The sequence below is a fragment of the Chlorocebus sabaeus genome, chromosome 8 (genome assembly GCF_047675955.1).
Source record: "Chlorocebus sabaeus isolate Y175 chromosome 8, mChlSab1.0.hap1, whole genome shotgun sequence".
Taxonomy (NCBI): Eukaryota; Metazoa; Chordata; class Mammalia; order Primates; family Cercopithecidae; genus Chlorocebus; species Chlorocebus sabaeus.
In genome coordinates, this window is record NC_132911.1 from 109,550,521 (window position 1) to 109,566,472 (window position 15,952).

The following is a 15,952-nucleotide window of genomic DNA, read 5'->3' on the forward strand; positions in this document are numbered from 1 at the left end:
TAAGTCACAATTCTGCCACTGAGACTGTGTATGGCTTTGGGAAACTTAGTTATCCTCTCTAAGCTTCAGTTTTCTCAAACTAGGGAACTATTACCTACCTCACAGAGTAATTGACAGGATTAAAATAGATGAACTACATAAACCACTTAGCTTATCAGGCCCAAAGAAAGTACTCCTGGCTGGACACCATGGCTCATGCCTGCAATCCCAGCACTTTGGGAGGCCAAGGCAAGAGGATTGTTTGAGCCCAGGAGTTCTAGACCAGACTGGGCAACATAGTGAGACTCCATCTCTACAAAAAAATATTTTTAAAAATTAGCCAGGCTCCGTGGCTCACACTTGTAATCCCAACACTTTGGGAAGCCAAGGTGGGTGGATCACGAGGTCAGGAGATTGAGACCATCCTGGCTAACATGGTGAAACCCCATCTCTACTAAAAATACAAAAAATTAGCCAGGCGTGGTGGCAGGTGCCTGTAGTCCCAGCTACTCGGGAGGCTGAGGCAGGAGAATGGCGTGAACCGGGGAGGCGGAGCTTGCAGTGAGCCGAGATCACACCACTGCACTCCAGCCTGGGTGACAGAGGGAGACCCCGTCTCAAAAAAAAAAAAAAAAAAAAAAAAAAAAATTAGCCAAGAGTGATGATCACACCTGTAGTCCCAGCTGCTCGCTGGGGTGACTTTTCTGTAATTCTAAACCTTCACACATGCTCATTTATAGGGCAATAATGATGTACCTGCCTCGTCCTGCCTACACGTTTTTGCTGTTTTACCTCTATTTGTTCTTCATGAGCTAATAAAAACATCACCTTGGATAGCTTGCCTAACTTCTCCAAGAAGGGGCAGTTACTCACTCCTCTCACATTCTCTTTAGCATTAGGGGATGACACCCTTAATGTGGTATTGTAATATACTTGCATATATGTGTGTATTCTAATTGTAGAGCTGCATGTGAAGCCATAGCGCCCAGCCTAGCACGCAGCAGAGATTTGAATGAATAGCTGATTAGTGAATGATTTGAAAGATTAAATCCAAAGATAACTTTCTCATCAAGTCCAACAGTACATTTTCAGTCTAATTTAGCCTTTTAGAATGATATGCTCTGACTAAACCATCAAATGAGATAAAGTGATAAAGGTAATAAAATTTGAAACATTATTGGGTACATCTGAAAACACAAATATATATTACAACTGCCAAGTCATTTAATGATGCATACAAATGATTTTTTTGTTCACTTTTATTTGAAGTTAGTATTTTTGAATTCAATTTTACTTAATTTACTAAATCTTTTGGTTCAAAATTTGAGAATAAATACTCTTGAGTCGTCCTACCCTATAGCTTACTACAGTGATAAAGATTATTTGTGGCTGGGCATCTTCTCTAAAACCTCAATTTCTCTTGGGCACCTGAGTCCAATTCTTTCCTTACTTTTGTGAAAGGTACACATAGCTGGACTTAACCAATAATGTAAAGTTAATGACTGAAGTCTAGTGACTCTGAAAGACCATATGAACTAAACCTGAGTTGTGGTTTCTTGCTGTGTCTCCCCTATCTCTTCATTACACAGCCTCAATAAACTGTAGTTCAGTGGAAAGATAAGGTGCAAATGATTAAATGATTACCTTGTCTACAGTTGCAAGTAGTTTGGATCTGAATGCCCATAAGGGAAGGAAGACATAGAAGCTAATTGCAGAAGCCTTCTATGGGGAAGAACAGCAGAAATACCACCACTCACATTTTCATCGCTCCTCTGATTTCGACATGATACGGTTTAGCTTCTATTATTTGAAAAGAAGTGAATCAAAGCAAAATAAATCTGTTTTATTCAACTGTGGTAAACTTGTATGCTTTCAGATACATTCGTGTCAAAGTGAAAAAAAAAGTTGTTTTCTAGCATTTTAGTATATTTGTTTGTTACTTTGAAACTTTCACACAAATTTGGGGTCTGTAGTCTTAGCTTTATTTTTTAACAGCATATTTGTTTGTTACTTTGAAACTTTCACACAAATTTGGGGTCTGTAGTCTTAGCTTTATTTTTTAACAGTATATTTGTTTGTTACTTTGAAACTTTCACACAAATTTGGGGTCTGTAGTCTTAGCTTTATTTTTTAACAGTATATTTGTTTGTTACTTTGAAACTTTCACACAAATTTGGGGTCTGTAGTCTTAGCTTTATTTTTTAACAATCATATACTCTCACAGATGGTTTTGTTTCCTTACCTTTAAAACTTAATCGGCTGGCTTAATTAATTGCCCAACGTTTCTCTAAAACAATGTTCTGATTCTTCTGGGCAACTCTGCCATATCATATGCTGCTGTTATCTTTTCCACCAGAGTTTTACCACAAGTTGTTTAAAAACCATCAGCTCTAAGGGTAGAAAAAATGAAGTGCAGTTGAAAAGACAGTTATGTTGAAAGATAAACAGAGCAATATGTCTTATCAAAATGGGTACAAGTTTTGGCTGCTTAATGAGTGCAATACACAGCCTTCCAATCTATACACAATGGAAAAAAAAAAAGAGCTTTATAACATATCAAGTATGCTACATTATTTCAGGCATAACTGTGTAGGATACATATCTAGGCCTGAGAGTGTAGATAACAAAATATAAGTGCTTTGCCTGTCTAAACATATAAAATAAATGAGCATTTGCTATCACATCCCAATACATTAGATGTACTTGCATAGTTAATTTTTCTTTTTAATGCAAAACATGTGATTGTTGAAGTGCAGTGCCAGAGTATATCTTAGTGTTTGAAGAGACATTTCTTTTCATTTAAACAAATCTGTATTTAAATGAGCCTTTTTGAAAAGGATTTTTGGCATATCTTCATTTCAGGAAGTTCAATCGGGGTAAATGGAGATGAAGAAGCTACATTATACATAATATTATATAAGTAAAGATCATTCAGCCAAAAAAAAGGCAGCAGACATAGCAGAGTATAACTACCTGAATTTCACTTTCATTTTCTAGATTTTAGGAGTTTTTGTTTACTTGTTCTATAGTTTGGGCATTGGTATTGATATGATGGAATTATTTCATGGGGGGAAGAGAAGGAGAGAGATAAATAACTTCTTACTTTCATAAAATACAGAAAGAATAACTTCAAATGCTCACAGGAAATAAATTTCAGCAGCTGGGTCCTTACCATGCTGGTTTTTAGGTACTATCTCAATGTACTGGTAAGGTTACTGATTCAGGCAAGCCCCAGAAAGCAAACAATTGACAAAAATCTGTACAAATTATGTTTATGCTGTACTTGATTCTTAGTCTCCTCCTACTTCTGGTCACTAAACAGTTCATTTAATGCAAAGAGTACAATTTTCCACACAGGAGGCAAAAGGAGCACAACTGTTGCCTTGATCAAACACTCCACTCCAGTAGGAACCGGTGTGAAAAACATGAGAAGGTGCTCTGGACATCAAGCTAGTGTACAACAGACTCAAGGATCCTACGTCAATATTATCTTTTTCTTTTTTCTTCTTAATAGGGGGTCAGCTTTGGTGTACAACTACGAAGGCCATCTCTGAGGGTGAAGAGCTAATTGCCTTTGTGGTGGATTTTGACTCAAGGCTACAAGCTGCCAGTCAGATGACTCTCACAGAAGGGATGTACCCTGCACGCCTGCTGGACTCAATTCAGCTGCTTCCTCAGCAAGCTGCCATGGCTTCTATTTTGCCCACAGCTATTGTCAATAGTAAGTGCTCAGTGCTGTGTAGCCCAGCTTTAGAGGTGATGGGAATTTATGGGAGAAAAAAAATGTCTACTGACAACAAACCAGGAACAGACCTTTTTCCTTCAGTGTTGTGGTTTCATTTTATCTTCGTGTGTGTGTGTGTGTGTGTGTGTGTGTGTGTGTGTGGTCAATTTTCCTGGGAGTATAGAAAGAACCCTTAACTCCAACCATTTCAAGTCAGATTCCTGAATGTCACACACACACACAAAGCTGATATTCTACATGAGTTGAATAATATTCAAGGCTACTTAGCTATGAGAAGGCGAGCACCTTTCATTAATGCTTCTATAGTAGAAAAAATTTGGTATTCTGTAAGGGCCATAGACTTAAAAACTTGAAAAGAAGAAACAGAATACAAAATCAAAGTTTGATTAGATATACTAACAAAAAGGAAGTGTATCCTGGATAAATCAAGACATCTGCTAATGCAAAAAGGTAAAAAATAAATAAATAAATAAATAAATAAATAAATAAATAGAAATGCATGATAAGCTTAGAAAACTTTATATGGAGAATTTTTAAGTAAGCCCTGGCAAATTTACCTTTGTGATTTTATTTTGTAAAAAAGAAATTGAACTTAGTTTGTATTTTTGTGTCACAGAATGACACTTCATATGACAGAAAATCAGTGGTCTGGGGTCCCAAAATCTGTGTTCTAGACAGATCTGCTTTTATCTAGCTCTATGAGAAAACATGAGTAGCAGATACATCTTAAGAGGAGAATAGATTCTGAAGTTAGTAGGTAAGCAAAAAATTGCATCTACTCAAAAATATACTTTAAAATCTCTGAGACCCTGAATGAGGCAGAAAAGAAATCCAGAGAGGCAATGATGTCTTGATGTTAAAATATAAAATATTCAACTGTAATTAGATTCTTGCTGTAATAATCATCCTTTAGATTAAAGAAATTATCAGATGAGTCTGAAATTACTGTGCATTCAATCAATGATATAGTACTTCCATCTAAGCTAGTATTATTGGATTTCCTTAAGGTAAATGTGCCTATTTTCTTTCCTGGATCTTTACTTTGATTCTGATAGTGAGGAACTGGAAATAACATGGGCCCAACCTGAATCTAAGGCAAAAGGATTTTATTGCCAAAGACTCTGGGAGTATCTGATGTTATTGGGAAGCTCCAATGTATAGATGTTAATTCTAATTATAGTGGAAAGTGTACTCTATTTGCTTTCTGTAGCAAGACAACTATTTATGTCAAATAATTCAGCATAGATGCAGAGAGCTTTTGCTTTCATTCTGGAATTAGTGAGTTAAATTCATCCAGCTTAAATGGACCCTTTACTAAACTGTGTAGCCTCATGAATAGTGTAAATGAAATTAACTTGGAAAGGAGGGGTTAAATAATAAACAGTAGTAGTATATAATTTTTAAATTAAATGTTAATTTGAAATTATACTTCCTACCCTTACTTCCCCTTCACTAGAATTTGATCATTAGTTTTTCTCCTCATCGCCTTTAATGTGATCTCCCTGAGCCATCTCCTTCACTACTGTGGGCTCCACCAACAACCATAAATAACAGTTCACAAATTATAAGTTCAGCCGTTTCTGCTGAGTTTTAGGCCTCCATTGCCATTTATCCCATGTTCTTCTGTATTTCTTACAGCAATATCAGATTCCACATGTCTAACGTGAACATGTGCCACTGTTTGCCTGGCTTAGTCCCATTGTACATTTTTATCTGGCATCCCTCTGGATGATGACCCCTTTCTCTACGAAAGTCCTGAGTTTGCACAATACAAGGTCAGATTTGGTCACCCTATACATGCCCTAGCCTGAAGACATCACCCCTCCATCCTCTGTTCCCTGTGTAGATGAATGAAACCATTCCTGACACAGAAGCTTGGAAGCAAAGCAGAGCCGTATTCATCCGTTCTAGAATCTAGTCACCAAGCATTGTTCATGACTTCTAGTCAGTTCTATTTCCTCAGCATAATTCTTCGTCTCTGCCACCCTTGCCATGGAGGCATTATGGAAGAGTGATAAAGACCAGATTCCAATCCCATTTCAACCACTGATGCGGTCATGATGGGCAAGTTACTTAACACCAGTCTCCTCACCTATAGATGGATGAAGGGGGAAAAAACACACATGGAGAGATTTTCCATGAGCGAACACATGAACATGACACATCATAGCATGACCTGATAAATATGGTACCAGTATTAGCTGCAGTTCAAACACTGTTGTGTTTCTCTTAAGAGTACTGCAGTTGCCTCCCACCAGTCAAAAGTCTTTCTTCCAAATTCACTACCTTCAAAACTAGACTCTGCTGCTGTGATTCTATAATATCTGATTATGTCAGTGTCTTGCTTAAAATGATTCAGTGATGCTTCATAATCATGAAGACAAAATCTAAAACTCGTTGAGAGCCTGCAATTCTTTCAGTCTATCCCTGCCTCCTACAGCCTCTTCTCTCCCAGCCCTATCATGCTCCTTAACTCAACAGTACAGAACAGCCTCCCAGCCTCCCAGCCCCTCTCTCAGGCTCTCATGGCTTTCCCTGAGCTGCTCATTTGATCAGGATGATCCAACCCCTCTTCTCCACATAACTAGCTTAATTTCATCCTTCACACCTCAGCTCAGGCTGAGCTCATCATCTTCCCTCTAAATCTGTCTCTAATCTCCTCCTCTCTCCACTCCTGACATCAGCCTCTTTTCCATGCCCTGGGGCATTCCTCAGATACCTCCATCAGAACAGTAATTAGACTGTGATGTAATTAGCTGACCACATGTCCATAACCGGCGGAGACTGTATGCTTCCTAAGGCCAGCTGTTTCATCTTTCATTTTGTTTTATACCCAGCTCAACACAGAGTTGGGCATATAGTAGCCCCTCCGTAATTACTGTGTTAAAAAAAAATGGTGTCAGGGGTTGGCATCAGGGCTAACATTAGTTCAGCCATTACATCCTTACCTTTTAATCAATTAGATAATTTATATCACTATAAATGTATATTTTTTCTAACCATAAACATAATTTAAAATCAATATCTTAGGCCAGACACAGTGGCTCACACCTGTAATCCCAGCACTTTGGGAGGCTGAGGCGGGTGGATCACCTGAGGTAAGGAGTTTGAGATCAGCCTAGCCAACATGGAGAAACCCTGTTTCTACTAAAAATACAAAAATTAGCCAGGCATGGTGGCACTCACCTGTAATCCCAGCTACTTGGGAGGCTGAGGTAGGAGAATTGCTTGAACCCAGGAGGTAGAGGTTGCAGTGAGTTGAGATCGCACCACTGCACTGTAGCCTGGGTGACAGAGTGAGAATCTGTCACAAAAAATAAAACAAAATAAAATCAATATCTTGTGTTTTAAATATTGGAGTGTCCTCTTTCTAGAGTCTGGGAAGTTAAATTGCAGAGTATAACATTTCTTTGAAAGCCAAGTCCTCTGCTGTAGAACAACACCAAAGACTGTTACTCATCACTGTCCGATTGCCCAGTTCGGGACCTGAGAGCACAGTCTGAGAAAAATTGAACTACATGCTGCTTTACCCATGGTTGGTTTCAAATGGACAGCAGCAAATGTGTCTCTGTGTTTTTCCCTGCAGAGGATATATTCCCTTGCAAGTCCTGTGGCATCTGGTATCGGAGTGAGCGGAATCTGCAGGCCCATTTGATGTACTACTGCAGTGGGAGGCAAAGAGAAGCTGCTCCAGTGTCAGAGGAAAATGAAGACAGTGCCCATCAGATTTCCAGCCTGTGCCCCTTCCCACAGTGCACCAAGAGCTTTTCAAATGCTCGAGCTCTAGAAATGCACCTGAATTCACACAGTGGTAAATGCTGCTTTTGTTTCTTCTGTTGCTCCAGAAGACTATTATTTTTATAAATATATATGCATTACATGTATACATCTATATCTATCTATCTGTAGCTATCTATAACATCAAAATTAAACTTTCTGGGTCAACCAGTGTGATCTTATGCCACTTACACTCAGCATATTTTACTCAAAAGATTTGGGTCTTAATTCTTTTCTGACAAATTCAGTGCTCTGACCACAGACCAAATCATTCTATTTGTTTTCGACTGAGGTTTTAAAAAAGCACATTATTTTCAAAAGAAAGTCTCAATACCCTTTGAATATTGTCATTTATTGCTTTAGTGTCAAGCAATCTTTGGAAACTGACCATAGTGTTTCCTGTATGGTAGGGAAGAAATAATAGGTACATAAATATAAGTATTTGCTGAATTGAAATAAAGCTACTCTATTGTTAGATCCAATTAAAATTACAATTCAGGGATGTTTACTTTTAAATATGGATCAGCAAAATATTCTTGACTTCCAAAAGATGCGTCATAACAGCTTAGCTGGTTTTTATGACATAAAACTACTTTAGTACTATGTTTTAAAATCCCTTAAGAAAAAATAGGCTGAAAAACAAATAAAGTTTTTAAGGCCCTCTCTTAATAGCAAGGTGGCAACTGTTCCCATTTAATTTGGAATTGTATGCCAGCTATTTTTGGTTTCATTTCATAGCATTCTAATTAACATATTTTTTTAAAAAAATGAATTTAATTGAATGTACAGAATTCTATTGACTTTAAATAATTTTAGGTACATTCTTGCATGGGACAAACTAGGGACTGAGAATCATAGTTTTTCAGCACCTGTGATACAAACCTTGTGGGACACATCTGGGTGACTTTCTTAGCTGTCTTTGCCTAGATTAAATGATTTTAAAATGGAACTACATGTTGAGTTTTAAGCTACTGTTCTAACCTCCAGTGCTGTAGTACAGTTCAAGCTTTTGTCTTTGAACCTATAAAAGTAGGCAATTTCCTTTCTGCTCATCCTCTTTCCTCTTCTTGCAAATGAGCTATCTTCATATAGATAAAAAAGCAGGGGAAGCAGAAACAGATTGGTTGTCTCAGATGGTGAGTAAAGTCATATACAAAACAAAAAGAGCAGAATACAGGGGTCCTTTCAGCTAAATGGAAAAAATGAGTATTGGATTCATTAAGGAAAAAAGGAGACAAGGATAGTTAGACCCCTTTTATGACTACAGGACTAGGTACCTCTGCCATGTTTTCAGCTTATGAATGTAAAAGGCGGTCTTATTTTAGTCCAGAGTACAGAGGGGATAAGCCAAGCTGATTTTACCATATGCTGACCAATGGGAGCTAGAGTCAACCTTAGTGATGCTTACCCACCACAGTCAATGATAATATTCAAAATATGTAATCATGGACTAGAAATAGGCAGCGATCAATCAGCATGGATGTCAATGCGAAATGACTATATTAGTATACTGGTAGACTATATTAGTCTACCAGGTAAATATCAGCCCTGGATAGAGATAAACTATGTTCAGCAAAATTGTGGCATAAAATTTTAAATTTATATTAAATATAAATTAGGATGTTATTAATTACTTTACAAAATCGTTTCTATTTGGCTTCTTTAGAATATAACCTATATGTAGTGTACTGAGAGTTATTTGATTTGCATTGGTTTTCAATAGCAACCCTAATGAATGCTCACTTCTTCCTAATGTAGAGGCTAATGTTATAGTAGGAAGGTTATTGGATCAGTAATTATAAAATCTGAAGCTCAGGCATGGCTTCATCGCTTAATAGCTTTATTAACATAATCAATTCCCTTAGCCTCCTTCAGCGTGTTTCCTCATCTGTAAAATGGAGACAGTGACACTTATTCCACTTTGATGCCGTAATATTCATGAAAGTAGTTTGAAAACTATAAAGTGCTATTATTATTATCACACACTGTAAGAGATGTCACAAGAAAACAGTTAATATAATGAATGAAATTCTGAACGATTTCATTCCTATTGTGTTGCAAACATTAGGTCATTAGAAAAGGTCCCTAGCATTCAAAGACCAACACACATGTTTCTCATTGTTCTTATTTTGTATGTCTCCCTAGGAGTGAAAATGGAAGAATTTCTGCCCCCTGGTGCTAGTCTAAAATGCACCGTCTGTAGCTACACTGCTGATTCTGTGATCAACTTTCACCAACACCTGTTCTCCCATCTCACTCAAGCTGCCTTCCGATGTAATCACTGCCATTTCGGCTTCCAGACTCAGAGGGACTTATTGCAGCACCAGGAGCTCCATGTCCCTAGCGGCAAACTTCCCAGAGAAAGTGACATGGAACACTCTCCAAGTGGAACCGAAGACAGCTTACAGCCAGCCACAGACTTACTGACCAGGAGCGAACTTCCCCAGAGCCAAAAGGCCATGCAGACTAAAGATGCGAGCTCTGACACAGAGCTGGACAAGTGTGAGAAAAAGACTCAGCTCTTTCTCACAAACCAGAGACCAGAGATACAGCCTACAACAAATAAACAAAGCTTTTCTTACACAAAAATAAAGTCTGAGCCCTCTAGCCCAAGACTTGCCTCATCTCCAGTTCAGCCTAATATTGGGCCTTCTTTCCCTGTGGGCCCTTTCCTATCTCAGTTTTCTTTCCCCCAAGATATCACCATGGTCCCTCAAGCGTCAGAGATCTTAGCCAAGATGTCTGAACTGGTGCATCGGCGACTGAGGCATGGCAGTAGTAGCTACCCTCCCGTCATCTACAGCCCCTTGATGCCCAAGGGGGCTACTTGTTTTGAGTGTAACATAACATTCAATAATTTGGATAATTATTTAGTGCACAAAAAGCATTATTGCAGCAGCCGATGGCAGCAGATGGCTAAGTCCCCAGAGTTCCCTAGTGTGTCAGAAAAGATGCCTGAAGCTTTGAGTCCCAACACCGGCCAAACCTCCATAAACCTTCTCAACCCAGCTGCTCATTCTGCTGATCCTGAGAATCCACTTCTTCAAACATCTTGCATCAATTCTTCCACTGTCTTAGATTTAATTGGGCCAAATGGCAAGGGCCATGACAAGGACTTTTCCACTCAAGCTAAGAAGCTCTCCACCTCCACTAACAATGATGACAAAATTAATGGAAAACCTGTTGATGTGAAAAATCCCAGTGTCCCCTTAGTGGATGGGGAAAGTGACCCGAATAAGACTACCTGTGAAGCTTGCAACATTACCTTCAGCCGGCACGAAACATACATGGTCCACAAACAGTATTACTGTGCTACTCGCCACGACCCTCCACTAAAGAGGTCTGCTTCCAACAAAGTGCCTGCCATGCAGAGAACCATGCGCACACGCAAGCGCAGAAAGATGTATGAGATGTGCCTACCTGAGCAGGAACAAAGGCCTCCACTGGTTCAGCAGAGATTTCTTGACGTAGCCAACCTCAGTAATCCTTGTACCTCCACTCAAGAACCCACAGAAGGGCTAGGAGAGTGCTACCACCCAAGATGTGATATCTTTCCAGGAATTGTCTCTAAACACTTGGAAACTTCCCTGACGATCAACAAATGTGTTCCAGTTTCCAAATGTGACACTACTCATTCCGGTGTTTCCTGCCTAGAGATGGACGTGCCCATAGATCTCAGCAAAAAGTGTTTATCTCAGTCTGAGCGGACAACCACGTCTCCCAAAAGGCTGCTGGACTATCACGAGTGCACTGTGTGCAAGATCAGTTTCAATAAGGTAGAAAACTATCTGGCCCACAAGCAGAATTTCTGCCCGGTTACTGCACATCAGCGTAATGACCTGGGTCAACTGGACGGCAAAGTGTTTCCGAATCCAGAAAGCGAACGAAACAGCCCTGATGTCAGCTACGAAAGAAGCATAATAAAATGTGAGAAAAACGGGAATTTGAAGCAGCCTTCCCCCAATGGAAACCTATTTTCATCCCACCTAGCAACCCTGCAAGGCTTGAAGGTCTTTAGTGAAGCCGCTCAGCTCATTGCTACAAAAGAAGAAAACAGACATTTGTTTCTTCCACAATGCCTTTACCCTGGAGCAATAAAGAAAGCAAAAGGAGCCGACCAGCTTTCTCCATATTATGGAATCAAGCCAAGTGATTATATTTCTGGTTCTCTTGTCATCCATAACACTGACATCGAGCAAAGCACAAATGCAGAAAATGAATCTCCTAAAGGCCAGGCTTCCTCAAATGGGTGTGCTGCGCTGAAGAAAGATTCTCTACCATTGTTGCCCAAAAATCGAGGAATGGTAATAGTGAACGGTGGACTGAAACAAGATGAGAGACCTGCTGCCAACCCACAGCAAGAGAACATTTCCCAGAATCCTCAGCATGAAGACGACCACAAATCTCCCTCGTGGATCTCTGAGAACCCATTAGCTGCCAATGAGAATGTCTCACCAGGAATTCCCTCAGCAGAGGAACAGTTGTCTAGTATAGCAAAAGGTGTGAATGGTTCCACCCAGGCTCCAACCAGTGGGAAATATTGCCGGCTGTGTGATATCCAGTTCAACAACCTTTCAAACTTTATAACTCACAAGAAGTTTTATTGCTCATCACATGCAGCGGAACATGTCAAATGAACTAACTGAATAAACATCAGTCACCTCTGGTATCAGTGTTTAGTATGTTGTTCTAACTAGTCCAGAAAAAAAAAAAAAGCTATTTGAATTACATCTGGGCAATCAGGAGATAATTCATTATGGCTGAGTTGAAGACTTGAGGTGTAATTTCATTACAGTCCATTAGTAAAGTGTATTATTGGTGCCATTTTCAAAAAAAATTAATTTATTTTACCAGCAGTATTCATAGCTGTGGTTATTTTTTATTTAAAAACTTTATATTAAAGTCATTTGTAATGTTATTGTATAGTTATTGTGTAGCACATATGGTTTGCACTGTATAGTAGCTTTTAAAGAAAATAGTCACAAACAATACAGAAAATCATTTTAGAAATAGCTTCAAAAGCACTTGTGTATCTTGATTTTTTCTTATATGCTGTTGCAGATATATGTATATGCTAAAATATAACTTGCAAAGATGTTCTAAATACACATGCTATAAGTTCGCCTTAAGATTTCAATTCTTGGATAATCAGGCTCCGTTTGCACTTTATATTTTAGCAGATACAGTCTCTTAGTCACTAGGCTTTGCATTTGTATGTAGCTGTATGTTTCTGTCCATTTTCTTAATCCTAAACCTGTATGTTAAATGAAGATGGCAATTTTTTTCTTGTATAGTACTTGGATTTTCTTTCGCTGATGCAGCTCTGTCTCAATTTTTAAACCTTTGCTGTTAAATGCAATACTTTATAAAGAATGAACAAAATTACTGGAAGCAGTATTGTAAGTAATGAGGTAGTATTAATCAGTTTTATCTTTTGAAAGGCACAGTCTAAATCGAAACCCTAAACTCAATGCTGCAAGTATGAATTTAATTCATATATAAGATCTATTTAAATATAAGAGTAGCAATACTGCACCTGGTGATCGCAAAGATAATGTTCTACTTCTGATAGAAATAATTTCTCAACAAATGTTGTTACTATGCATGTATATGGATGGAATAAAATTCCAGATTGTTGGAGGAGTTTGGCGTACTTTTTTTCCCTTTAAAATAGAAGAGAAACCCTAAATCTATTCCTTGTGATGAGAATAGTTTCAAAATGGCACTGAATAGCTCTATTAACACAATGACAAATCAGTAAAGAGAAAGATTGTCCTTTACATACACCTAATTAATATAACTTACTCTATTAAAATGAACTAGAGGCTCCAGGCCATGAAACGAGAAAAGTTCTTCATTATAACTATGTATAATTAGCAGAATCTCTCTGTCTGCCTTTCCACATCATCACTACAGCACAGATAAAGAGCAGTTTCATGGGTTTCTACAAAACTTACAAGTCATATGCACAAGAATCAACACAAATGTTGGTCAAATGCACCCAAGATTCAGATGAAGTTTACCAGAGAGAGGTTTGCATTTTGAGGAATGGTGATGTGGTATGGTAAAGTGACTCTAATGAGTAAAGATGTGCAAATCTCATGCTTGGGATTTGTACATTTGTATAATCCAGGAGTTTGCATATTGAGGGGGAGCGGAGAGCAGAGAATGTGGGCCCAATGGGCCAGCCAGAGACATTGAGAGTGACTCGGCAGACATGATGGTCTCCCGCAAAATTAGAAATCTCCTGACTTGAAAAGGCAACTACCCACTTGAGGCTAAGACACACTCTTTACAGATAGGTTGTGATGCACTATTATTCATCCATATTGAATCTGGTAACATAACGAACATAAATGTTGGCCTTAAGCATAACATACAAATACTGTAACAAAACATTAAAAAAAAAATGCTATGTTGTCAAAAACGTTTCTCCAGTTGCTCGTGGAGAATAACTATTTTCAGAATTGAAATCATGGGCTTAACTGATGCTTTCCATTTCAGTCAATGATTAAACAGTGAGGTGAACAGAACTAAGGTGCTTAATAGTGTGTAACAGGAATCTCTCAAATTATCAGATCCTTGGGGATCAATGGAGATGTTCAGAAAGACCTATGTGGTGCACAGGTTGGAACTGCTAGGGCTGAGTATTCTTAAGAGGGCTTTCTTCCCCAATCTCTTTTTCATCTTCTTTCCTCTTCAAAAAGAAAGAAAGAAAGAAAAATAACCAAATCAACATGTATTTATTGATTATGTGGCTTGTATCCACTATTTAGGGAATGAAGGCAAAGAAATATAACACATGACTCTTTTCTCAAATTGCTTATAATTTGATTCAATTTAGTGCTTCTCAACACTTATATCACTAGAATTGCCTAAGGAACATTTAAAAATGCCAATTATGTATATATTTTTGTACGTTGGGCCTTACCCTAGATCAATTCGGGAAACACTCAAGCCTGTGAGCTCTGAGAATCTATATCTTGTAAAACCTGTCCAGGTGGTTCTAATATGCAAACAGTGTTGGGAAATATTGAAAGGTAAATTAGAAGAAAACATGAAGGATAAGTGAGACTAAGTATAGTAAAAGAACCAAAAGATAAAAGGAAACCAATATGAGATGAAAGAGTTGGGGCAGGCTGCACAAATAGGGTAGGTTCTGGAGAGGTGGATACCGTGGTAAGGAAGGCTACCTTTAGGCCACCCTGAGATATTTGTACAGTGTATCCACAGGGTGTTTATTTCAAGTATTGTTTGTATAGTTGAAAGTAAGTTCTAATAGCTGTTCACAGAAAGAAGAACATAGTGTAGGTTGAAGTAGTGACATTTGGATCAGAACTAGACCGTGGAGAGTGTAGAGGAAGAAAATGGTATTTCTACATGTGGCAATCACTGTATGTTACAGTACAAAAGTGGAATGCAACTGGCATGTGAGGATGAAAAGTGAGTAAAAAAGTTTTCAAAAGAAGAGAGTTTAGATTGGAAAGAAAAGGAAGCTGAAGTGGGAGGATTGCTCAAACCCAGGAGTTGGAGACTGCAGTCCCTTATGATCACGCCTGTGAATAGTCACTGTACTCATGCCTGGACAATGTAGCAATACCCAATCTCTAAAAAATAAAAAATAAATGTAAAAAAGAAAAAAAAGTATAAATAGGGATCTGGTATCACCATGCCACACCTTGAGTGGCAGACTAAGTTTTATGGACTAAGGTTTATGGACTTGCCTTATACTTTGCCTCTTAAATAGGGTCAAAAATAAAAACTATGTTTAGGAATGGTAATAGAGTAAGTATGAGGTCTAGATGCTACACAGAGGAAGCTTATTTAGAAGGCCATAGTGATGTTTTCAAATGAGGGGGGCAGAAAGGAGAGCCTGTACCAGGTGAATGGAGAAGTACAAGCGTGGGTACAAGATTTAATGTGGGTACAATGAATTAATGAGTAACCATCAAGACTTGGTACAAGTTAGTGAAGATGAAATCAAACAAGAAGCCAAATATCTTCAACACACACTGATTAAAAAAATGACCCATGTTCAATAAACATTGAAGTCAGAATATTACCGGTTGAGTAATCTAGTTGAAGGGTAGTAAAAAGAACCATGGTTCATATCAGTTCTTCAGATTGTGGTATTTCAATCGTCTACAGAATTCTAAAGCCTACTAAATGAGAACAGTTTAGTTTTCAAGTTTTTTGTTTGTTTGTTTGTTTTTTGACAAAGCAATCTTAGGGTATTCTGTGTTGTTTTCTCTTGGCCACAATGAAGAACCTTTGAATTAAACAGAGAGAGTGGGAAGCTGTGTGCGAAATTAGTTAAGCTGGCAGCAGATTTTAGTATATAATTGGTCTTTCAAGTGCTTATTTCTAATACGTAACACATTTCAGTGTTTAAAACTACTATAATGTAAAATAATTCAACATATATGTTTTAATATTGAAATTGAAATGGAA

General features: G+C 38.2%; 1 protein-coding gene and 1 long non-coding RNA gene across 3 annotated transcripts in view; one reads left to right on the forward strand and one right to left on the reverse strand.

The window, feature by feature from the left end:
* The window catches only part of ZFPM2 (zinc finger protein, FOG family member 2), a 478,449-nt gene extending 465,305 nt beyond the window's left edge, over positions 1 to 13,144 (forward strand). For both annotated transcript variants that reach the window (XM_008001331.3, XM_008001332.3), the window contains 3 exons: positions 3,494 to 3,700; positions 7,311 to 7,535; positions 9,647 to 13,144. In XM_008001331.3, the coding sequence (XP_007999522.1) occupies positions 3,494 to 3,700; positions 7,311 to 7,535; positions 9,647 to 12,138 (2,924 nt within the window). In that variant the 3' untranslated portion in view covers positions 12,139 to 13,144. The remainder of the gene's footprint in view (positions 1 to 3,493; positions 3,701 to 7,310; positions 7,536 to 9,646) is intronic.
* The window catches only part of LOC119624877 (uncharacterized), a 263,450-nt gene that overhangs the window by 5,936 nt on the left and 241,562 nt on the right, over positions 1 to 15,952 (reverse strand). Inside the window, exons 3-5 of the long non-coding RNA XR_005241003.2 lie at positions 6,911 to 7,028; positions 2,222 to 2,369; positions 1,624 to 1,779 (exon numbers count right to left, since the gene is read on the reverse strand). This is a non-coding gene — a long non-coding RNA (uncharacterized lncRNA). The remainder of the gene's footprint in view (positions 1 to 1,623; positions 1,780 to 2,221; positions 2,370 to 6,910; positions 7,029 to 15,952) is intronic.